The 25,078-nt window shown below is 41.6% G+C and overlaps 3 protein-coding genes across 6 annotated transcripts in view; all 3 read right to left on the minus strand.

Moving 5' to 3' along the window:
- The window catches only part of kcnh4b (potassium voltage-gated channel, subfamily H (eag-related), member 4b), a 37,986-nt gene extending 30,233 nt beyond the window's left edge, over positions 1–7,753 (minus strand). For both annotated transcript variants that reach the window (XM_085284672.1, XM_085284671.1), the window contains exon 1: positions 7,619–7,753. In XM_085284672.1, coding sequence (XP_085140798.1) covers positions 7,619–7,694 — 76 coding nt within the window. In that variant the 5' untranslated portion in view covers positions 7,695–7,753. The remainder of the gene's footprint in view (positions 1–7,618) is intronic.
- Positions 7,754–11,925: 4,172 nt separating this feature from the next.
- ghdc (GH3 domain containing) overlaps positions 11,926–25,078 on the minus strand; it is a 51,150-nt gene continuing 37,997 nt past the window's right edge. Inside the window, exons 1-11 of one of the 2 annotated variants that reach the window (XM_085284674.1) lie at positions 17,994–18,197; positions 17,538–17,813; positions 16,059–16,255; positions 15,771–15,965; positions 15,577–15,696; positions 14,890–15,187; positions 14,580–14,769; positions 13,016–13,087; positions 12,735–12,868; positions 12,535–12,623; positions 11,926–12,426 (exon numbers count right to left, since the gene is read on the minus strand). In XM_085284674.1, the coding sequence (XP_085140800.1) occupies positions 12,205–12,426; positions 12,535–12,623; positions 12,735–12,868; positions 13,016–13,087; positions 14,580–14,769; positions 14,890–15,187; positions 15,577–15,696; positions 15,771–15,965; positions 16,059–16,255; positions 17,538–17,813; positions 17,994–18,087 (1,887 nt within the window). In that variant the 5' untranslated portion in view covers positions 18,088–18,197 and the 3' untranslated portion in view covers positions 11,926–12,204. Of the gene's footprint in view, positions 12,427–12,534; positions 12,624–12,734; positions 12,869–13,015; positions 13,088–14,579; positions 14,770–14,889; positions 15,188–15,576; positions 15,697–15,770; positions 15,966–16,058; positions 16,256–17,537; positions 17,814–17,993; positions 18,198–25,078 lie in introns of those variants that run through there. The other variant, XM_085284675.1, reaches the window with a different exon arrangement.
- LOC146568573 (uncharacterized) lies at positions 18,479–22,247 on the minus strand. Of its 2 annotated transcripts, none has more exons than XM_085283398.1 (2): positions 21,085–22,247; positions 18,479–20,244 (listed from the first exon to the last, which is right to left on the minus strand). In XM_085283398.1, the coding sequence occupies exon 1, from the start codon at positions 21,870–21,872 to the stop codon at positions 21,216–21,218; it is 657 nt and encodes a 218-aa protein (XP_085139524.1). In that variant the 5' UTR covers positions 21,873–22,247; the 3' UTR covers positions 18,479–20,244; positions 21,085–21,215. The 2 variants fall into 2 exon arrangements, with proteins under 2 accessions (XP_085139524.1, XP_085139523.1); XM_085283397.1 differs by having other exon boundaries at positions 18,479–20,676.

Raw genomic sequence — 25,078 nt, forward strand, 5'->3', positions numbered from 1 at the left:
TTTATGATACTGTATATTCAGGTTTTTTTTCTGCAGGTAAAGTCACAACTCTGAATAGAAAGCATCCTAAAAAACTCAGTCGTCCCCCCCCCCCACACACACACACCCGGTTTCACATCTTAAAAAAACCCTTCACCTGAGAAACAATGGCGGAACAAGATGTGATTGCCTATCCAGCTGGAAAAAAAAAGAAACATGGCCTGTTTTTCATGTTCTATAAATTCCTAACACTCTAACTCAGTGAGCCAGCAAGTGTCAGAGAGCAACCGCATTCATCTCTGGTTTATGTAATGTTTACCTAAGAATAGGTACATCTCTACTCAGCATCCCTAAATCGGTCCTCTAAATAGGTCAAGGGCAGGGGTAGTCATTAATCACTTTATAAGGAAACATTAGAACCAACGGGCCATGAAGGGAAAAACTTTTATGCTGTGTTTGGAGGTGTGCAAAGTTTCATGGATGGGCAAATGGAAAGGTTTTCTTAAAGTGCACTAAAACTTTTAAATGAATTAGCATTTTATTTCAAGTTCCACTCTTTCAGTCATCATGTAGGTTTTTGTATTCATTCACTAATTGATGATTAAGTCAAGCAATTGTTGTTGCTGGTGGTGTGAGATAAGGGGTGTTGAACCTGTGGCTTTTGCCCATCTCTACTGACTCCCTGTGAACCTCAGTTAAGGTGGTATGCAGTGATATAGAACAAAAAAAGTACAGTATCTAGTTATGGATTTCAAAATTTTTAAAAATTAAAAACACAGAAGAAAATGGAGAATTTAACAGCGTGTGGACAGATTTGTTTGCTTTCACCACCAACGCTGCTGGCTTCCTGGTATGTTTGATCTGCTGCTGGACTTTTGTCAAAATCAAATTGAAACTTTCCTATTTTTTGTTTACTTTTACTGTATAAAGCTAATAGGCTGCTAATTATTTTATTTTATTATCAAAGTAGGCTCTGAGAGGTGCAGACCTTCAAAGCTGCTTTACTAAGTAGTTGTATACTATACATGCTATTGGATAGTTTTTCCTCCACTTCATTATTGTCCAGTTTTGTTTGTAATTTAAAAAATAGCTATTTCACAAATGCAAAAAAACAAACAAAACAAAATAAAAATTTGACGTTCTTGTCATTTAAAGTGTCAAATAATCATAAATAACCCACTGCAGAGTAGTCATGTGGTAAAAGGTTTTAAATATTTACAGCTGTCAAAGATGTTTTAAATGATTTTTAAATGAGGTGCTGTCACCTTCATTAAGAAAATATATGCTTTATTTATCCTAAATTTGGGAAATTATTTTGTTACTGCAGGTGAAAAAGACTAACTTGCTGAATAACATGTGCAAGTCTCATAAACTTTTATTTCCCACAGAGATTATTTTATGCAAATTAATCCAAAATCCTACTGGCTTTTGGTCAACGATAACCATTTTATTTCCTGAATAAAGACCTTTCACCTTATTTATTTCAGTTCTACAGTCGCATGTTTATTTCTTCATTAATAAGTTAAGCTATACAGCAACCACATGAACCGCACTGTAAACAGTTTTGTCTGTGCATGCGTTTGTGTGGCTGTGACAATGCCTCAATTCTTAGTCTGTAATCCTCTGAGGGATATTGCTTCCAGTAGCCGCTCAGCTGACTCGCTACAACTGTAATCTGACATGATGACACTACATGCTACTGCTAACATCAAGCAGCCGGCCTCGTGTCCATATAAGAGTTCTTCTGTGCATAAAAGACTGATGAAACCCAAGAGGCCTGGCCACTTCCTCAGAAGCTAATTACCACTCAGTAGCATGTAATTACTTATTGGGGCAGATGGGTGAGAGCACAAGAAGGAGTGGGCTTGCAGGGGGAAAGGGTCACTGGTTTGACAAAGAGGCACGTGGGAAAATCAGTCACTTTGATGTCAACGATTAATAAAGATGTTTGAATTAAACGCAAAGACAGAAAAAAAGTATCTGTGCAGTCGTGATCTAACTCCCGTTAAAGGTAAAAAGACTGCAGCTCCGTAGCGCCTTTATATCAAGAACAGTGCAAAGTGCTTTACAAAGCCTCACACCCACTCACACCTAAATTCACACACCGATGGAGGCGGAGCTGCAATGTAAGGTGCAGACCTGCACATTAGAAGCAGATTTATTTCGGTGTCTTGCTTGAAAACACCGACATGCATGGAGTAAGCCACCTGGGGACTCAACCACCAACCTGAACAATTACAGCAGAGCCTATTCCAAATGTACAGATCAAACTTTGCCACCTGTTACCACTGACTTTTAAAAAAACAAAACAAAAAGAGCAGCAAAGGATACAGCCACAAAAGAGTCTCAGCTATTATCTGGCTTCTATTTGGTGTTGGTTTCTGCAGCTGCCTATTAAGACCCGCTCATCAGCTGGGTAACAATGAGCTCCGTGAGCGTCAGCCTGACATTCTTTCCTGGCTCCTCTTTGGTTCTTTAGCTGCCTTTTATTAGAAAAGTGTTTAGGGGGAAAATAAACCCACTTCTTATCTTTGCCGGCAGCTGCCCCGTGGTTACGCTGCCCTGCAGGGTGAGCACTGCTGTCAGTGTAAAAATGCTGCTGGGGAGGTCGTGTACAAGAGCTCAGGGAGGTGGAGTTGGGTATAAAGGATGGGCATCTATACTGTAACACACACAGGCAGAGCACAGTGCCACCAGTATAATGGAAACTCTGGTTTTTAGGCAGTGTTGAGGATGAGCATCCAGACTGCTGACGTGCAAAACAAATCTACAGCCAGAACTGCAATTGTAACTTCACCCTGACCTTTGATCCTTTATAATTGCCCTTCAGAAATAATAATAATAAAAAAAGAAAGACTATTCAAACCAACAAAGAGATTTTTTTTTTTTTTGAAAGAGCGTGATGTGGTTTTGTTGCCTTGAGCACAGGCACTCAGATACACACAGGGAGACATCTCCTTTTGGGAAACATGGACGCTGACATTGCTGTGAGCCAAATACTGTGCTGTGTGTGTCAAAGGTTATCCGACCTAACCTGCCCTGACATTTTGCTTACCGCAGGGCTGTTCAGCTGGGTAATTGTCTCAGACCAGGAACCGTTAAATTATAAGCAACTTAAAATTGCTTTCGCTTTAATAACTGTTATTCTTAAGGTCAAGCACAGCCACATCAATATTTATGAGGAGAAACACGCAAAAAAAACTCTTGGTGGAGAAATTACCCTGAAACACCCGGAAAATGCTCAACGTGAAGCTGCACGATAGATAATGACTGTAAGATTTGGGGCTTTTAAGATAATGTATTATTTGGTCCGTCAGAGCAAACAGATGCACAAAAGCACAACGTAGCCTTGTTTTGGATAGTGGAAATAATTACATGGACATGCAGGAATGTAATGATGAAATAACTGTCTCAGATGCTGCTCTTATTATATATGGCAGTCAAGGCAGGGGCTTAGTTGGAGTGGCACATTAAATAAAATTTTTGGACAATGTTTGACTGCGAGGCTGCTCACTCAGCAGGGGAGCTTCTTTTGGTTCCGCTGATCTAAATACATTCTTTACTCAGACTGATGGACTTAGCCATTTTTGCTGTAAGAAACTTTTACCTCGTCATCAGTTTATGTTTTAAACTGCATTGCATATTGCTTGTAAAAATATTAGATTTGAGAAGAAACTGGTGTTCAGTGTACAATGATGTGATACTATTAACTTATTTAACATAATAGAAATTGTAAAAGTAAAAGACTGCACAGGTTTCATATAGAAATCTACAAATAATTTTCCTTGTGTAAATAATGCATAAATAACACATAATACAATCAGTCACATCATTAAGCACAACTGTTCAACTGCTTGTTAGGGCAAATATCTAGCCAGCCAATTCATTAGCAGCAACTCAAAGCATTTTGTGCAGACATGTTCAAGACAACCTGCTGAAGGTTAAACTGAGCATCAGAATAGGGATTAAAGGGGACTTTGAATGTGACATGGTGCTGGTGAAAGACGGGCTGATTTGAATTGTTCAGAAATTCATCTCTACAGTTTTACAGATAATGGTGTGAAAAAGAGAAAGTATCCATTGTGCAGTAGTTCTCTAAAGGAAATGAGAAGAATGGCCAGAGTGGTTTGAGCTGATAGGAAGGCAACAGAAACTTAAATACCACTCGCTGTAACCAGGGTATGCAGAAGAGCATCTCTAAATGAACCTCGAAGCAGATGAGCTGTAGCAGCAGAAGACCACACCTGTAGCCACCTCTGTCAGCTAAAAACAGGAAACTAAGGCTGCACTTCACACAGGGTCACAAAAACTGGATCATAAGACTGGAAAAACACTGCCTGGTCTGATGAGTGCTGATTCTGCTGGAGCATTCAGATGGTAGGGTCAGACTTTGACGTAAACGACATGAAAATATGGATTCATCCTGCCTTGTATCAAAGTTTCAGGCTGGCAGTGGTGATGTAATGGTGTGGGGAATATTTTCTTGGCATAGTTTGGTCCCTTAATACTACCTGAGCATAATTTGAACTCCACAATCTACCTGATTATTGATGCTGACCATGTCTATTTCTTTATGACCACAGCGTACCCATTTTCTGACTTTCTTCTTCCAGAGGATAACGCACCATCTCACAACTCTCTAATTGGCTTCTTGAACATGACGATGAGTTCACTGTACTCAGAGGGTCTCCACAGTCATCAGATCACAGTCAAATGAGCACCTTTGGGATGCCGTAGAACGTCAGATTCTCATCATGGATGCGCAGCTGCCACATCAATATGGACCAAAATATTCAAACAAGGTTTCCAGCAGCAGGGAGTCCAACCTGGAACTAGCAACGTGTACCTATTGAAGTGGCTGATGAGCTAATATAAACTGTAATTGGTGAGTCAAGCCAAGGGTTATGTTTTCATGAAGAGTTTTTTTTTGTGATCTAATTGAACTTCTTTGACTTTATTTTCAATATTGAACAGTTAGTAAATGATGTAGCAGGTTTAATTGATGGTCTGTTGTCTTTGTGTAACTGCACATTTAGTGATGATGTGTTGGCTGATTTAAACTGAGACCTGCTACTTTTTACATGTTTCCTGCGCATGAAGATTCATTTTCAAATTTAACTGAATCTTGAGTTTGACTTGACTTAATTTTTTTAATTAATACAATTAATTTGCAGTAATTTAACATTAAAATAAGTCTTGTAAAAATAATTAAGAATCTTCTCCAGGCATATTTTAGGACTCCTAATACTGATTTTCCAGCAAAGCGAACTGGAGTATCACAAATCAGACAATTTTTTTCTTCCATCCTGAAAATATGAATGCAGGTTCCCTGTGTCTAAATTCTATCCAGTGAAGCTCAAACATCCAAGTGAAACCCACAAAAACAAACACTCTAATGAATGCTGCATGCACCAGACCGACGGCAGTTGGGGGCGACACAGAAGAGAGACTGCAGGTGCACGACCCACAATGCCACTTGTTTTAAGATGCTCTTTCCTGGAACAAGAGACCAGCTGCTTACAAGTCCTTAATTAGAAAGCAAGTTCAAGTGTTTTCTCTTTAGTCGACCATCTTTTTCTCCGAGTCCAAAGTGTTCGAGCATCATCCATGTCAAGTGGCAGGACCCTGTCACCCGGGCAACAGGAAGGAAGCTATTTTGAGCAGTGGGCACTCTGCCACTCCTGTAGGAGCCACAGCCTTATGGCAGGGATGAGAATGAGTTGGGGAAAAATTTTTTTAGATGCACGTCTCGCTAATGGCTACATGTTTTTATTGATTTATCTTTTATTCTGAATGAACGTTACACACTCAAAACCGGCACTACAGTATATATAAACAAATGACAAATTAAAGGAAAACCTGAACACTTAACTAACAGCAAGGGCATCTGGTGGGTTAGTTAACCCATGGGAGGTATCCTCTTGAGTGGTTTGGGTTCACTTAGAGGAAGGGTGATCATAAATAAGGCCTGGGGATTAGATTCAGCCCAACACAGACTTCATTCTGGTTCACTGAACGGCTTTGGAAAATGTGAAGTGCATAAAGTTTGGGCTTTTAACCATATTTTCATACGTTTCACAGCTCTGGCTACTGATAAAGTCCTTTCCTATGGCTATTCATACTATTTTAAAGTAAATTAGAGACGTGCTGTGGAAATTGCACTTCTTTTTCTTATTTTTATACATCTCAGGGATTAAAGTTGTAGCTAAACTTCTTCACGCTCACAGAAAGGGAAGTTTCACTGATCCAGCCCACTTAAGATCAAAATGAGCTGTATGTGGCTGCTGACTTAGAAAGAAGTGTCAAATCAATACAAAGTTGTTGTACTCTCAGCAAGTAAGGAAATATCTATTAAATGAGAAAAATCTATAGGGCGACTGTAAGACTTGTAGAATTAAAGCTAATGAACAATGAGGTTGATCTGAGGGCACTCAGTGGTCCACCATCCTACTAAGACAATATTTTTCCTTTAATTTGTCACCTGTTTACTGTCATTTGTATTTTATTCTGAAGTTTTAGAAGTGGGCTCAGCTCCAGATCTAATGGCTGTACGACCAAAATACAACAAGTAAATGTGGAAGAGTCCTATGACACCCTGAAACACCCTAAAGAGCACTGAATGTTTCTCAACATTACTGTCAACATTGAAATGTTTAGCTCAAGGGCACACAGGGACCTGTCTGACCTCCTGGCCCTCCAGCTGAACTGTGCAGTAGTCACATCATCTCTAGACTGAGTGCGAATCCTCTCGGCTCACAAAACTCCACTTTTGTATTTTCAGCTCCTTTAGTGCCCAGATACAAGAACAATTCGCGACGAGGTGAGTGCAAGTGTGCTTTAAGAAATTGAGAGATATCTCATTAGAATACCCGGCTCGCAAATTGAAGCTATAATTGCATACCCTGCACATCACTTACACGGTAATGTCTCCCATTTCACTGTGTTTATATTTCCCCAAGTGGAACGGAGACCGAGCTCTAAGAATCACAGCGAGCCATCCGTTCAATCTGGCTGCTGAAACCAGGCGAGGGAGGACAGGCTGAATCGACAAACAAACAAAACACAGACGTCCCCGTGGCATTTATTTACAACGAGCCGCAACCTCCCCTGAGAGGGGCACAAGGTGCAAAACAAGAGGCACGAGCTAAGCAAAAATGGCAGTGCTGCCTAATGGCTGCTCGGCTACTGTGAGGCTAAATGTGTGAAACAAATGTGAGATGTTGAGTGCAAGAAAACTTTTTCTTTTCTTTTTTTTTTATTCAAGTGGAACCAGCAGCAGATGCTATTTTAGTCAGGACATTTGTACTGATTGTGATGACCTGAGAAGAGCTGAATCCAAGTTCTGCCCAAGTTTAAAGCAGAGGATGAAGAGAAACAAATTTTAATTCAGGCAGTCGGGTCTCTCACAGTGAAAACACAGCACAGGAGTCTGTATTTGATTTGATGCCAGCCACAAAACTTCCATTACTTTAGTTTATTAGCTGTATTTTAAAAACTGACAAGAAAAGAGGAGACAAATGACCACACAATAGATTTAAATGAGGCAAAATCCAAGTCAGCAACCTAAACTACCAGGTTTTTTTTTTTTTTTCACTGAGTGAGGATTTATCAGAGAAGCTCAGCCTCACAGGACACTTACGTGTGCCATCGAAGCGTGTGGCGATGGTGTCTAGAAAGGTGTTCTGTGGGGCCAGGAGGCCCTTCATCACCGGCATCTTGACCCCGATTTAGGAAGGTCACCTGCTAGCTTGAGGTCACACCATCCCAAAGGCACAGCAGGTAGCTTCCAGGGAGTCTCAGCAGGTGCGTGAGACTTTGAGGGTGACTCTCTGGCACCAGCCGCAGGGATGCACATTTACAGTAAATGCTGCCACCCTTCCCCGAGCGATGCCTTCTCAGTAAATCAACAGCGTGGCTTTGGGAGGACTAAAATAGCTCACTCCAACAATGCAGAGGTTTGGGTGCAGTCTCGAAAAGGAGAAATTAAGAGTCACGGTCACGAGCAGCTGAAGAAGGGATCAAGTGCAACTGACTCTGAGATCCAAAGAGCTTCAAAACAGTGAGCCCAGCTGTTGCTTGTCTGCACCTTTCAGTCGGAGCGCCGATCCCGGCAGCAGTGTGGAGGAAGTTATCCTCCAAGTGCGCTGCGCTTTCCATTTAAAAGAGGACCGCAAATCTGTGCGACGAAAAATAACAGCATGTGTCTACACCTCTTTTCAGTGATGCTCAGTGATGTGTCAGGATGCTGTGGGGGAGTAGTTGCATCTTCTTGAGCGTTCTCCCCTCCTCGCTACTCTCCCTCTCCCTCACTCCTGCTCCCATCCGCGCCGGTGATATATCAGCCAATGAGATACAGGCATCCTCTGTAGGGACCTGTTTTCATCTGTGGTGGGGGTATAGAGAGAGAGAGGGGGAGAAAGAGAGTAAGGGAAGAAAGGGAGAGGTAGAGGAAAGAGGGAGGGGTGAGGCTTTGGGAGCATCTGACAGCACCATCACACCCAGCAGTGGTACTATCAGCACATGGCTTTTGTGGGCATGTCTGCAAAGCAAGGAAAGATGGATTACCTGCACATCGGTTAACGAAGCCTTTTGTATTCTGTTGGACTGTGTGCTGTATTGTCAAAGGAGCCTGGCTAAAGGGAGACTGTCAAAGTCCTCTAATTTATTTATTTTATCCAAGTTGCAGAGTAAAGGAGGCACAGCTTCAAAACACCGTTCCTAGAGTTTTTGTTTTTTTTTTGTTAATTTCCATCTTGACTATTAAAAATGAGGCTGGTTGCCTTTGCCCTGTCACCCCCTGTGGAGTATCCATGAGCGAGTTAAGACTCTGGGATAAAAGCCGCTAAGAGCGGATTAAAAGGATAAGCCTGGAGATGTTTTTCGTGACAACGCGATGCCAAAACCCCCAAACCTAACTCACTTTGACCCAAGAAAGCAATACGGCTTAGCCAACGAGGGGAAATACCTCTAGACAGTGAACGTTCTCATCGGGAAGATAAATCATCTCCCCTCCGTGTTCGAAGAATCCTGTCAAAATCAATCTCATTAAAATTGTAGTAATCGGGGAAAGACGATCCATTGCTATTAATTAATGTGATCAATATTAAATGTTGAACGTGAAACCTAATATTAGGGGTTATTTGGGGGGTCATGCAGCTAATATTATAAGCCTGTATTATTGTATTTTGATCGGTATGTTATTAATTTAGAAGGAGGTTTTCAGCATTTTTACTTAACTAGCACATTCATCAGTACATTTTAAATCACTGGTATATGTATGAGGTGCTGAATGAAAACCTACAGTTGCTTTGTTTTGTCAAGAAGTAAGAGAAAGACCTAGAATAAATCCTACAATCCTCCATATTCCAATTAGAAGTCAATAGGCCTCAAGAATGTTTTATTATGGCTGTTTTGTGACTCAAAAGACGTACAACACACACGATAATACCCACTAATATAGCAAAATAAGATAAAAAGAATGAGATCTTCCCTACATATTTTCTGTTCCATCCATCAAATGTGTCTCTATGCAGATTGGGAGTCAAGTAAACAAAAATGATGAGGAAAGAAATATAATAGAAATTTCTTGTGGGGGTTGGTAATCTTGGAAAGATTTAGCAGATTCAGCAGCAGTGTGGGTGTTTCCTCTCACCAGAAATTGCATTTTTAATCTTCTCAGTGAAAAAAAAAAGTACATTTGTTTTTATCTTGACTAACATTTCTGAAAGCAGCTGCAGACTTCTGAGAATAGCCACCTCAGAGAAGAGATGAAAGCTGTTACGTCCACCGAAGGTGGGTATTTTAGGGGATAATTAAACAAAACCACAAACACATTAAATGTTAATTGCTGGGAGCAGAGGTGAGCTGGATTTGGAGGAGAAACAAAAAAGGTGGAGAAAAAAAAAAGACAGTGAAAGTAAAAGAGAAGCTTGGAGGCTTTTAAGAGAGGATTGTTTCCTCTCTCGGATCCTATTCAAGCCTTGGCAGCCATTCACTGTTTTCTATTTTTAATGACATCTCATTGTCCCTTCTTCTTGTAGTTCATCCGTCGCTGCTTGTCACTAATAAAGAGGCTAATACATTAAACATGCTCACGATCATCTCCTCGGTCTAATGTGACAGAGTGACGCACACAGGGTCAGGTGAAATATTATCCCCAACTACATTTCCCATAGTTCTCAGTTTTAAGGGAACTGCTGGCGTGCTTGTAAAATTCACTTTGGCCCCTTAATTATGCACATAATAACATCTGAAAATCAATTCCTTGAATATTCTGCTGATTGAACTGACTGTAATTTACTAAACTTGAATGAAAATCCACAACCCTAATCCTGATTTAAATTGTATGCCAGATAAACTCAGCAGCCAGGCCGATTCACACATCCCGCAGCATCCCTTCTCTCACTTCAACACACTTCCCCCCTGCATCCCATTGAGAAGTCAAGCCTGCCTTTCTCAAATCTGTCTGTTTACAATGAATTAACTTGTGAGAGAACAGATGTGTGATCGCGGGCTCTGAGCGTTTGTGTGTCTGTAAATCCTCTGGGCGTATGAGGACGGCAGGCAGAGGAAGACACAAGCCATCTAACTAAACAACCAAGAAGAGATAGAAGGCAATCTGGAATGAATAAACAGCAAAGGGAAGAATGAAAGTACCTGCCAAGAAATACATTTTAATGTGAAACCACCCCAATAATGCTGTTCATATACACAACTGTGAAATACAAACAAACTAACCTTTTTTTTTTCTTTTTTTTTTTTAGGTGGATACTTAAGAAAAAGGCCTGAAATCAAACTAGTGCCATATTGTTTTAAGTTTTTCCATGCAGTGCTGTTTGCCAGCTTTCTTAAGCCAAAATGTAACACTTGTATATACAGTTGAGGCATTATGAAGCCAAAATAAAGCGAGAACGATGTCAAATCTCTGCTGAAATGGGGCGTTTCTAAAAATATTAGCCCACTTTGTGAACGAATCGACCTACAGGAGAGAAGCAGTCGGCTCAGACCGGGGCTTATTCAGACTCAGACTTTCTTTGAGGCTAAAGATGGCAACAGGAAAATCTCACAGAATCAAATAAGGATGTGAGGATTAGTCTAGTCAACATACATATAAATATGCGCTTTCTCCGTCTTCTTTGTCTGCTCCCCTTTTTTCCAAAACCTTGATTATTTATAAGAAGATGATATTAATTCAGACGAGAGCCCTCACAGTCAGAGCTATCAACAAGAATTCACTGCTTCAGTCAAGGCTGACAAGCAGTTAAATGCTGGACCTGTGGGAGATAGCATTATGCTGCATGTCTTAAATATTAGACTAGCTCCCTCTGGTGGTAACAACAAAGTCCTGACACTCCTATTGCACTATTGTTTATGATGTAACTGAAGAAATAAGCTGTACAGGTGGTGAACAATGCGAGCAGGCAGATACTGAAGGCTATCTTGATTTCATAAGCATCATCAGTTACAGTCTAAAGGCCAAGGATGCTTACCAGTAATCAGCTCTTCTGGTCTGATGGATCCACTTGACTCTAAGATGAAACTAGAAGCTGGCCAAATCTGCACAATCTGAAAGAGAACCACCTAAAAAACACGACTTCCACCAACAACCATATGATGTCAGATAATTAACTAAGCTAAAAATAGCATAATTACCTTCACCAGGACATGCTGTGACTGCTGTCTAACAATACTAAAGGGACCAAAAACACAAAATTCAGCCACATAACAGTAGCGTACTAGATTTAAATCTTGCCAAATGCTGCTTTAGTCATCACAGGTAATTTCACAAAATGGGATCATTAGATGGTGCAACATTTAGTAACAGATGGTATAAAATGAAAGCTTAAGCAACTCCATTAAAAAATGCAAGATATTAACAGCATGTTCTTTTGCTTTTCCTTTAACTGCCCAGAAAAAAAAAAACATTGGAGAAAAGTAAAGTGAAATTTATTGAGGAATGGCAACTGAAGCTTACATTTAAATACAGCTCAAAGATTTTCTCGTGCTGGTGTCACCAGAAAATTTCCACTGGAAATACTCGGGAAACTTCTAAATTGGGGGTTTTGTACAGATGAGACTTCGGGGATATTTTGTCAAAAGTCAAAAGTGCATTTTTATTGTTTAAAAATCAGAGTTAATGCATCGTGGTTAACATCTCCCACAGGCACACTTCATTAAGTCAGTCATAAATAAAAAACATCCAATATCATCAGTCTGTAAGTGATCTCAGGAAATCGTTTTGCCCAGAAGGAATTCAGCATATTCTTTCCTGCGCAGCACTCGCTGCATTTTGAACGTATTGGGTGAGGTGCTCGAGTACGCCATCATCTGCTTACGAAGTTTGTTAAACGCTCCCTCTGCCACCAGCTGCACTCTCATTGGCCCGATGCTGCCTTTGATACGGAAGGATTTGTAGACGGCCGAATCCTGCTGGAGAGAAATGTCCAGCTGGGAAGCAAGAGAGGAAACACCAAACAAAAAGACAAGGTAGAGTGATTTAATGACAGACTGTAAACATGCTGCCTGTTGGTGAACCTTCATTAGGATTTCTCTTACCTTATGTCGTTGTTCCTCTGTAAGCCTCCTCACACCTTTCAGCTCTAAGAACACCTGGTAGTGAGGGTCCGAGCCACCAATTGTATCTCCTGCAATGCCACAATAAATAAAATAAAATATGCTGCAAAGGGTTCAATAGTTTTCGCATCATATTCAACTTTCTTCTATGATTTAAGGGTATAAACAAGAACAAATATTACCCAGGATGCCGCTCTCAGCACAGCAGTAGTCAACCAGCTGAGCTCCTGGCCACTGAGTGACGGCCTTCTTCAAAGCACTGAGGAACAACGCTTCTGACACTTTCTCTCCTCGAACATTCAGCATCTGACCTCGTCTAATGGAGCATGGAAGCAAGGAGAAAGTATCGTGTCATGCTTTATACACACACACACACACACACACACACACACACACACACACACACACACACACACACACACACACAGTATAAGAAAAACTGTACTGCTGTCCAGTGCTGTACCTGTACTGAAACTCCACGATGGGACACTGGTTGTGAAATCCAACAACTTTTACAATGTCTCCGATGCGATATCTGTAACAAGGGAAATATACAGGTAAATATGAGAGTTTGTTATAGTTGTAATATCACATTTTAATTGCAGTGATGGTCATACAGAGCCATCGGACAAATCTGATTTTACACTCATTAGCAACTTTGTTAAGTACACCTGTTCAACTGCTCATTAACACAAATATCTAATGAGCCACTCAGAAACTTGGTGCACACAGAGATGTAGCCATGGTCAAGATAACCCACTGAAGTTCATACCAGGTGTTAAAATGGGTCAGAAAGTTGATCTAAGTGACTAAATGTGGCATGGTTGTTGGTGTCTGCTGGGATTTCACCACACAATCATGTCTAGGGTTTCCAGAGAATGGCACGGAAAAGAGAAAATATCCAGTGAGCGGCAGATCTCTGGTAGAAATGCTTTGCTGATGTCAGAGCTCAAAGGAGGGTGGCCAGACTGAGTTGAGCCTATAGGAAGGCAACAGAAACTCAGATAATGACTTGTTGCAACCAAATTATCAAGAAGAGCATTTCTATAATCACAGTGCATTGAACTATGAAGCAGATGGGTACAGCAGCAGAAGACCACATCAGCTGCCACTCATACTCTGCAATATTCTTGATATTTATTTAGAATCACCTCTGTTAATTCTTGATATTTATAATTGAGTGATTTGTATATATTAGTGCTGTTTCTTAAATTTGTAAAATCTGTAACATACTGTATTGTTTAGTCTGTTACTGTTACCGACTTGGAGCAACTGTAATCCACATTTATTCCCACAAGTAATCTGATTCTGAAGAACAGGAAACTGAGGCTATTATTCACATAGGGTCACCAAATTTGGACAAGATTGGAAAAAGTTGCCTAGAGTTTCATTTTTTGCTCCACCATTTGGAGAGAGGATCAGAATTTGGCATAAACAACATGAAAGCCTTGTTGTAACAATCGTTCAGGCAGATGGTGGTGGTAGCATAATGGTGTCAGGGATATTTTCTTTGTTTCCTTGGTACCAAGATCCTTTTAAACTCCACAGCCTCCAACTGAATAGTGATGCTGACCATGTCCATCCCTTTATGACCACAGTGTACCCATCTTCTGATGGTTGCTTCCGGTAGGATACCACACCATGTCACAAAGCTCAATCAAGTCTCAAAATGGTTTCTTGACCAATGAGTTCATTGTACTCAGATGACCTCCACAGTCACAGAAGTCTCAGTCCAATAGAGCATTTGTGGAACGGGAGATTCCCATCATGTCAACACTGACCAAATTCTCTCTGGAATGTTTCCAGTACCGTGTTGAATCTTTGCTGTGAAGAATTAAGAAAAAAGGATGTCCAACCTAAAAGTAGTGAAGTGTACCTAATAAAGTGTTACATATCAAACATGAACTCTTCCATTTGATTCTTAAACAGATTTAGAACATGTTAAAATGCAGTGTGACCCATCACAATCATGAGGACGTAAACATACAGCTGCAGTTATTTATATTTGTTTGTAGATGAAATCGAACCTGTAAAGTCCTGAAGCATTTGTGACAAGCAGCTCATAGTTTTCTCCCTCCTTCACCTCCTCCATCAGCAGAGTGTGAGGGGCCTCCTCATCCAGGCTGCTCTCTGGGAGGAACTCGCAGAACATTGAGCGAGGGCACAGCAAGTAACGTCTTTCTGACTCCTGAGGCCACAGGTTCACCCCAATTAAACCTGCAGGGGCACAGATAATGAGAGCAAATGCTGACCTCATCCACATATAGAAACCCTACAAATGCCCAACTGCAACGGTTTTTAATTAAACAGCTTAAAAATGTAAATGAAGGCTCTTACCTTCAGTAGCAGCATAGAAGGGCGAGTAGAAAGGCACTCCTTTGCAGTAACTCTCCCTCAACATTTCACCGTAGATCTGATTGGAGCCTGAGTCCACTGCCAGGACCAGGTTCAGATGAGGCCACAGGCGCTTGGCAATCCCCCTGAAGCCGTCCTGGAAGTGGGCCCGGAGCTGGGCAGCTCTCTGTGGGTCTGGCTTCATTAGCGCTTCAAGCTTGGCCCTCACTTTGGGCTCCAGAGACAGAGCAGTGCTGATTTTCCCCCGTTCAATGTCCTCCACAAGTTCCTGCCAACGCTCCTATGAGATCGAGAGCATATTAGGGAGAAATGACTTGCCCAAGCCTTTATTCATAAAGCAATTAACACAAATGTTTTAATCAGTCAGTGGGAGCTAAACACCTGACTCAAGATTTCATCTTGTTTTACTAAATGATGTCCCAGTGAGAACGAAATGAGGCACATGTGAAGGACAACAACAGCCTGCTACTGCTCAATGAAACGTTGTCTCTTAAAATAGACAAGAAATAACATTGCTAATGCTTTTCTTTGAAGGATGGAATGGATGAATTACTTTACATACTTTACGGTTTCCCATTAAGTCCTGTTTTTATGCCTCTACTCACATAAAAAAGAAAGAAAAACACAAAAACAACAAAAGTAACTCATTCCTGACAAACAACTGGGTACCTGTAGGGCACTGAAGGCATAGAAAACTGTGGAGGCGAAGTTGGACTCCAGAGTTCCCACATTAGGATCTTTCAGCGCAAAAAGAAGATGCAAATAGAGCGTGTCCTTCTCACCGGGAACCTGAAGAAACATAAGATTTTATTACCGAATCGGTCACACAAAGGCTGACCACTTGTTAGGCTTGCTGATTGTACCTTGAAGGCAGGTGCTGGAGTCGTGTACAGGTTTAGGATGTGGCGTGAGGAGGCTGGTGTCGAGGAGTTTGGTCCGATGGGAATTCCAGCCTCAGACTGCCGAAAAGTAGGAGTGTAAAAGAACTTGGTGGTGCGTTGAAGGCTCTTGGTCTCAGGGAATGCCTGCTGCATGGCATCTAAGCACACAGTCACTCCCTGATGGAAACACACAGCGAGTATTATTAGTAAAATTTCCTTGCGCAGCGCATGGGCTACACAGTCATCATCATCATCAAGCAGTGACTTCACCTGCAGGAAGAACTCAGTGTTGGTGTCCTTAGTGCTGAGCAGCATGGCACTGGATCCTGATGTCCCGGAGGTCATGGCCAGAATTAATGGCTTCTCTGCAATGATGAGCTTCTCTTCTCCAGCTGCGATGCGGTTGATTAGGTCTTGATAGTGCGTGTATGTAGTAATAGGATGGTATGCCTGAAATTCTTTAATATCTAGAAAATAAACAGATTTCATGATTTAAATCAAAACTGTATTGACACCTCTAATTTATCTTTCATCATTTGAGCTTATTTTAAGCACAAGTATCAAACAGTCCCCAATTTCAGCATCGCAATTCTCAGGACCTGCTGCATTGTCCGTGCCCATCAGGAACACTGGGACATTTCCCAGTATACTCAGGGTCATTTAATACCCTGGCCTGCTGTGAATAGTTTAAACAGCAACATTACAACAAGCAGAAATGAGTTGGTGGTACTCTCAGAAACCACATTCTCATCCACAGACTATATGATACTGCTGCTATATGTGCACAGGGCATAGGCAGGTGAACCATGGACACAAGTAAATGCACACTCCAGCAAGACACACAGCACGCAGCAGCTTCTATATCAAAACTATTTAAGTGAAGCAATGAAATTGTGGAGGGGAAGAGAAAGAGAAAGTCACAAGGAAGCATCTTAACTCTGTGGTAGTCAGGATAATTTTCATCTCAGATGATCATAGAAATAGTGTAGTACTTTTTACATCTATACTAAAGGTGTTGTAGTACAGGAATGAAAGGAGTGATACTAAAAAAAATATGAATGTAACGTTAATAATACACATATAAACATAAATGATGGTAGTTGTATTTGATTGCATCTGGCTACAGGTGTACAGGCTACATGTGTTTTCAGTGTCAATTATCTGACAAAAAAATGAAAAAAACATGAGAAAAATAAACAGATTTTGACTTACAGTATTATTATTCTTCCCTCCAATATTTCCTACAAATATTACTGTAATAACATAAAATGAATTCATTTGGAAACCCTTTGGCACAACTAAATAACAAATCAGCACATGGAGTTAAGTCTACAAAACGAGCCAAATTCCACTCAATGCATGAAATGCTGTTTCAGTCACCTGTACGCTGAAAATGTCTCGGGGACATTTGTTCATTGAAAACAATAAATTTGATGACACAGGTTTAAAACAAAATAAAAAGAAATTTTAAAAAAGCTTGACTTGCTCACAAAACAATAAAAATTGTGAACAGATAAATGCAGCTTTGATTATATTTGGAAAGCAACACGTTTAAAATAGGAATCAAATCAATATGAAATTGTGATTTGTTGCCGTTATTTAAGGACTCTGGGGTCTGGTGGCAGCTGGTGGCACGAGTTTTTTCCTTTAATGTGTCACCCCGGTCTTCCCAAGCGTTAACACTGAATAAGCACAAATGTCTTCACACTACCTGCTTGCTAAACTAACGCCATCTACTTCGCTGCTTACCTTTTATTGAGCTGAAGTCGTACTGTCTTCCATAATACGTATCTGCGCTTTTACGCAAGCGCTTCAGCAGAGTCTCCTGTTGGACTTCTTTGACTTTGAGTGTGTCTGCTTCAAGTTTCCTTCTCTGCCGCCTGCCCAGCCAGCCTACAACCTTCACCGCTACATGCTGGCTCAGAAGGCTGCTTAACGTCCGGTTTTCAACCTTTATCTTCAAGATTAATGCCATCCCGGCCACAGAGCACAAACCGATGACAGCGGGGAGAGGGGTCGGCATGGCTGTTACACAAGACACACAAAAACACAGAGGAGCCAGGTGGGGCGCTGTTAGTCAGCATTAGACCGTTACTTTTCTTCTCATTTACAAACAAGAGTACGCAGTCTACCGTGAAAGTGCGCAATCCTGTCGAGACAAGATGGTTTTTATTTCGCTATTTCGCGCACTCATTCACCGCTTACCGGGAATCTGTCCGCTGATGGCCAGGGCGACCGATGAAACCGCAAAACAAAGCGGAAGTGCAACGCGAAACCAAGAGGAAGACATCTTGAGCATTAAATAAGATGTGACGTCCCCGTGGTTATAATAATTAATGTCTATAAAAAGCCTTTGGACTGCATTTCCACGCCCAAGAAAGCATGTCAACTTTTACTTTCGCCGCTGTCTGTGCTGCTTCCGTATTTGGGTCAGAACTAGACGCTGATTGGTTTGACTAAATCATGACGTAATAAACCTGGAAATACCAACAAAAAAAAACAACAACTTATATTTTATTTATCTGTTTTTGCTTTAAATGTAGCACCACTGCCTGGATAATGCTATAGCGTCCGTGGTTGTGATTGCACAACAAAGACAATCAATCTGCAAGTTCGATTCTTATTAAATATTTCTTACATAAAACACGGAAGTGTGAGGGTTTGTGGACATCTATACTACCAGTCAAAAGTTTGACCACACCTCATTTAATGTTTTTCTTTATTTTCATGGCTATTTACATTGTAGATTCTCACTTAAGGCATCAAACTATGAATGAACACATATAGAACTATGTAGTAAACAAAAAACTGTTTTATATTTTAGATTCTTCCAAACAGCCACCACTGTTTCAGTCCCTGAAACAGTCACATGGGGGAAGGGGGGCACACCTACACACTGTAAAATAGTTTCAGAAAACTGTGAAGAAGTCCATGATTTTCAAAAATGTCTTATCTGTGCTTCAGCATAAAACAGCATTTTCTGACTGTCAGGATTTTGCATCTTTCAGTCTAACGTGCTTATGTATGTCAGATATGTTACACAAAAAATATACAAAAAAAGGACCCTGGGATGACACCCCAATGTCAGGTGTCTGCCTCCTGCTGGTTCCAGTGCCCAACGTCGTACAGGAACGTAAACAGCAGTGAGGTTTGTGGGGTTACTGAAGTTTGGTTAGCTGGTATATAATGATGTGCTATGTCATAGGTGTCAAACTCTGGCCCGTGGGCCAAATTTGGCCCGCAGCTTAATTACATTTGGCCCGCGAAGCCATGCCAAATTACTATCAGAGCTGGCCTACTGGTATTACACAGCTAATATATATATTGTTTAGTATTAAGCTTTGCTTGTTCCATATTCAGTTTTTCAGCAAAACGTGTTTGAGTTCATAAGAAAAGATTCATTCTTATATCTGGAGGAAGTATTTTTTTAAATAAATATTAACGTTAGCCCGCGACTTTGTTCCATTTTTGAATTTTGGCCCACTGTGTATTTGAGTTTGACACCCCTGTGCTATGTGATCGCTAGCGACACAGCTATGTTAGCATAATATAAACAGTGAAGCTGGAGGACTCAGTCGCTAGATGACGTCATCGCCTAATTTGCATAATTGGTCATGTAATTATAAAGGACCCTGTAGGAGAGAGAAATAACATCATGGAAGAGACATAAAGTCAGTAAAAACACCCTAAAACCATTTAGTATATATTTAAAACCACACATTAAATTTCTTTATCCGGACTTAACGTTGTTAACAAACTACATTAATCAAAAATGGACATAGCAAGCATCACCAGACAGCTTCAGTCGATTTTGGATGTAGAAGATGGAGGTAAGGCTCTGCAAGGACATCCGATTTCTAAGTTAGCAATAGAATAGAATAGAATAGAATAGAATAGAATAATCCTTTAATTGTCCCACAAGGGGAAATTTGGGTGTAACAGCAGCAAGAAAGACACATACAAACAAACAGTACACAAGACACAGAACAGAAACATACACAATTTTTACATATTTACATCAAGGACAATGGTTACCAAAAACAGAGTACTGTACCGTTATTAAATTAAATAAAATTAAATACAGATAAGAGGCAAACCCTGCTTATAGTGTGAATGGGTTGATAAAATAGAGCAAGTTACAGCGCTGATGTAAAACTCTATGTTTGTTGGGAGCAGTTTTGATTGTACAGTCTGACAGCTGCAGGGAGGAAGGACCTGCGGAAACGCTCCTTCATGCATCTAGGATGTAGCAGTCTGTCACTGAAGGAGCTCTGCAGTTCAGCAACATTTACATGCATGGGGTGGGAGACTCTGTCCATCAGAGATGTTATTTTGGCCAGAGTCCTTCTGTCTCCCACCAACTGCACTGGGTCCCAGAACAGAGCTGGTCTTCCAAATGAGTTTATCCAACCTCTTCCTCTCAGCTGCCGATAAACTGCTGCTCCAACATATAACACTGTAAAAAATGACAGATGCCACCACAGAGTCATAGAAGGTCTTTAAAAGCGCTAGCTGGACTCCAAATGACCTCAGCCGCCTCAGCAGGTAGAGTCTGGTCTGTCCCTTCCTGTAGAGAGCATCAGTGTTGTGGCTCCAGTCTAGTTTATTATTCAGGTGAACACCCAGGTACCTATATGTAATGTATGTTTGCACTGATTGCCGATCACGCTTCAACTGAGTCCTCCTCGGTCAGAAGGAATGGTACTCCACAGTGATGTAGTTCAAATAACTTTAATAAGGAGGTGGCAGATGACATCAACAGGATGTACAACGCTGTACATCCTGTTGATGTCATCTGCCACCTCATTACGGTAGGGAGGCAATTGCATCACAGTATTCACATGCAGGTAAAGGGGGTGTGAGTATGTATATGGGTGTGTGTGGTCATCTGTAAACAGAAAGAACAAACATTTGTATTAACCACTATGGATAGCAGTGTACCCCTTATACAGTACTGTGGGTTTCCAGCGTAATGTTATACAATCTGCCATAACCTCATGGCCACTAGATGGCACCCTAAGACCATAAATGAATTTCTGGCTCGTATATACATTGGCAAACCAGACCTCTGCAGATTACAACGATTCAGAGAATAAACATAGTAAATAGTTACATCCACCTACAACCACAATGCTTGACAGTAAGTCGTATATGGAATGAAATATGGGCTGAACACAAGGCTGCCTGTAGTAGGCCAAAAAAACGCATCTTAGCGATAGCAACGGGACTAGCTTCTTACGTAGCAAATTACACAAATAAAGTCAAACAAGCATCACTCTCATCTTACAATACTCACATGGTAAGCACGCACACAGTATTAACTCACACGGGAATGCAAGTAAATACGTTACTCCACCGACACCCCTCTCATCTGTGCAGAACTGCGCTGAACACGTTCCCAACCGGAAGTACAGATACCGAGGTGCATCATGGGTAACGTAGTATAAAACAGCTACAGTAAACAAGCAGACTTTTAACACTATAAGAGTCCACTATCTCAATGTCCACTCCCTGGATGTTCACCGGTGTCAGTGTGGTGGGTCTGCGTCTCCGGAAGTCCACCACCAACTCCTTGGTTTTCCCGGCATTGATCAGCAGGTGGTTCTGCTGGCACCAGTCCGCAAAGTCCAGAGTGTACTGTCTGTACTCTGAGTCGTCCTCACCTGTGATGAGGCCAGCTATGGCAGTCGTCAGAGAACTTCTGTAAGTGGCTAGCACAGTTCCCTGTGGGGCCTTCATACTGCAGACCAGCGTATCAGAGACACAGCCCTGTGTCCTCACATACTGTGGGTGTTCTGTGAGGTAGTCCAGTATCCACTGGGACATGTGGTGGTCCACTCCCGATAGCTCCAGCTTGTCCCTCAGAAGTCGTGGCTGGCTGGTGTTGAAAGCACTGGAGAAATCAAAGAACATGATCCTTACAGTGCTTCCAGGCTTCTCCAGGTAAGTCAGAGCTCGGTGCAGGAGGTAGATGATGGCGTCCTCCACCCCAATGCCAAGCTGGTAAGAAAACTGCAGCGGATCCAATGAAGACCTCACCAGGGGGTGCAGATGGCTTAGAAGCAGCCTCTGGAGGGTTTTCATCAGATGTGATGTCAGGGCTACCTACCTGAAGCTGCTGAGGTCCTTAGGATGGGAGGTCTTTGGTACCAGTACCACACAGGAGGTCTTCCACAGCTGTGGATTTTTCCCCAGCGACAGGCTCAGGTTGAACAGATGATTGGAATGGTGTATTTTAGTGCATTGATTTATTTTAAACAAAGCAATGTACAACTACCGCTTCTCCCGACCTGCGTTATAGTCAGTGCGGGAGCAGCGGCTTCGCTCATGCGCAATTAATTTGCAGTTTGGACGCGTAGGTGTAAACACCTGCTCTGACAGCAGCTGGGGGCAACTGCTGCGTTAGGACCGCCGCCTGTGAGTGCTTTGGCACGGGCGAGGTGCCCACGGCAGCTCCCGCTGCTTGTAAGAGCGATACGTGCTTTCACGTCAAAAAAGTCGTAATAAGACTCCAATAACACCAGAAAAAGTCACCAGATTTGTTGCTTTTTAGAGAAAAAAGTCAATAAGGGGGTCTGAAAACTCGCTAGATGTAGCGACAAAGTCGCTGCCGTTAAGTCCTCCGTTATTTGTTTAGCTAAACAAGTAACTTAACACTGGGTTACAGCCAATGACTGTATACAGTCATTGGTTACAGCACCATAGAAGTATATACAAAAAATACAAGCCTCCGTTATTTATTTAGCTAATATGCTAGTAGCCAATGTGCTTTAATCTAACTCGGCTTCCCACCATCTTACATTTGTAAATAAAAATACAAAGAAGTTACCTTTAATACCTTCGACTAGTATAATTTCACTCCACGTTAACAGGATGGCTCTTTAGACAAGCGCTGTTGTTCAGTCCGGAGCTTTCTATGTAAGAGCAAGCCGTAAAACTTGAAAACAAAAAGTAAATAATAAAAAAAAGGAGAGTGTGTTGTTTGTTAATTGTCGCGGGCCCGCCGGTGCCCGACGGTGAGACAGCGGGGCTGTATCCCAAGTGCGGTTGCACCCCGAGTTTTTTCCTGTCTGGGTTGCCATTCCTGATAACAGCAGGTTAATATTAAGGTTAGCTTAATGGTTAATACTAACGTTCAGGGAGGTGAAGGTTCAAGACGTTTTGTGATGTCACGGCCCGTATGCCTTTGAAGTCTTAGAACGTGAGCTCATAAATACCCCCAAGGTAAGGCACTCTACTTTACTGCACCTAGTGTTTTAACGTTGAATCGATAGTCGTCTGCAAATATATGGCGCTCAGTCTTCAGTCATACAAATTCTTCAGACACTGATGGCTTTGAGGAGCTTGACAGATATTATTTAGAGCCTGATGGGTTCTTCTTACCGATATCTATTTCCAGAGATGAACAGTCTGAGGTTCCTAAAACCAGTGTTTCTGTAAATGCCTATGAAAATGAACAGGCAACCACCTCTGAAATAGATGAGGCTCCTAAAACCAGTATAAACAACTTTGAACATGAAGAGTCTCCCACCAGTGAGAATTACAGCACTGATTTATTCAATGGCGTCCTCCCCAAACCTTCAGATATGAACAAATCTGAAGAGAATGAACAAAACGCTGACCAAGGAAGTTTTCAAAGAGAAGACAAAGAAACTTTTTTTTCCAGAGTTCAAACAAATCTTTCAGCTCTGTCTTCCATTATTACAGCTCCAGTTGAGTCGGTTGGGCGAGGAGTCATTTTTGTCACCAGGCACATTTTTAATATTGGTCGAGCACCATTTACCTCACCCACTAGTGAAACGGAAAAGTCACCCACCTCTGAAACAACTGAGGTTCCTTCACCGAGTGTTTCTGTAAACAACTTTGAATACGAACAGTCATCCTCCAGTGAAACAACTAAGATTCCTACAACCAGTGTTAATATGAACAACGCTGAAGATGAAAAGTCTTCAGCCAGCGAGAGTTACAACACTGATTTATTAAATGCCATTCTTCCTGAACCTTCAGATAACGGACCCGAAGATAATGAACAAAATGTTGTCCCAGGCAGTCTTCAAACAAAGGAAGAAGAAACTATTTCTTCCAGAGTTCAAACAAATGTTTCAAATCTCTATTCCTCTTGTAGAGTTCCAGATGTGCCAGTGGGCCTTAGAGAAGCTTTTATCTCCAGGCACCTCCTTAATATTGATCGACGACCATTTACCTCAATTATTCCAAATCTCTATTCCTCTTGTAGAGTTCCAGATGTGCCTGTGGGTCTTAGAGAAGATTTCATCACCAGGCACCTCCTTAATATTGGTCGAGCACCATTTACCTCAATTACCCCAAATGGCAACTGCTTTGATAAGTTATGAACTTGAAATCTGATTTAGTTAGTGTCGGGGGTGCTGTAGTGCAGGTCACCTACCAGGTTGGTGATGGGATGCTTTAATCTACATGCCAAATATCCTTGTGCAAGATATTGACCTCAAGTACCTCTCTCTCATGCGTCTACCGGAGTCCGAATGTTTTGCGAAATCAATTTTTCCACACAGCCAAATTCACTGCAGATACAGACTGCTCCGTTACATCTATGTCCACTGTGAATGACCATCTTTGAACAGAGGTGGTGGCATAGGGCACCAACTGTCTGACATCTATAATCCAGTGTTGAGATACCTTCCCAGAAGCCGTAACGCCCACTCACATCTTGGGCCATTTGACCTCAGGAAATCACATGATAGGTTGGGGCTAGGTTTCACAATGAGCTCACCCGAATCCTTGGTTGCTTGTGACCTACACCCGTTTTCACACTTTGGCTCGTGTCATTAGGGAGAGGATCATTAGAGGGTCCATAGTCCCTCTTGGGCAGACACTCCCACAGGCCTTAAATCTGAGACACTCCACCATTTGACCCTAGAACTGAAGAAATTTCTCGGATGAGAGGTGAAACGTCTTCAAGCAACTTAAAGAAGTTTAAAGAAGTTTCCAAGCTCCTTAGACTACAATGACCTGGATGACAGAACCTTCACAGATATCCATTACAAGTTCCTTCACCAACTGGATCTCAGCCTGCAAAAATACATAGCTCTAAACCTCAAATCTCACAAATGTGCTTTAGATGTGAAGTAGAAGTCAGTTCCTTTCTGTACTGCAACTTGGTCACGTTCATTTATCAGATAGTTGAAGAAAAGTCTCACCACTCATCAAAGTGACTTCTTGAATCTCAGCTGAATATGTGTTGGTAAAGAAGAGGTGTAATAGTCTGCCAATCTGATCAGTTGTAAAGGTGTCTTGATCTGCTAGCCTGT

This window comes from Mchenga conophoros, linkage group LG8 (assembly GCF_057382185.1).
Source record: "Mchenga conophoros isolate Kocher_MC1m ecotype Shallow Benthic linkage group LG8, M_conophoros_male_GT1.1, whole genome shotgun sequence".
Classification (NCBI taxonomy): domain Eukaryota; kingdom Metazoa; phylum Chordata; class Actinopteri; order Cichliformes; family Cichlidae; genus Mchenga; species Mchenga conophoros.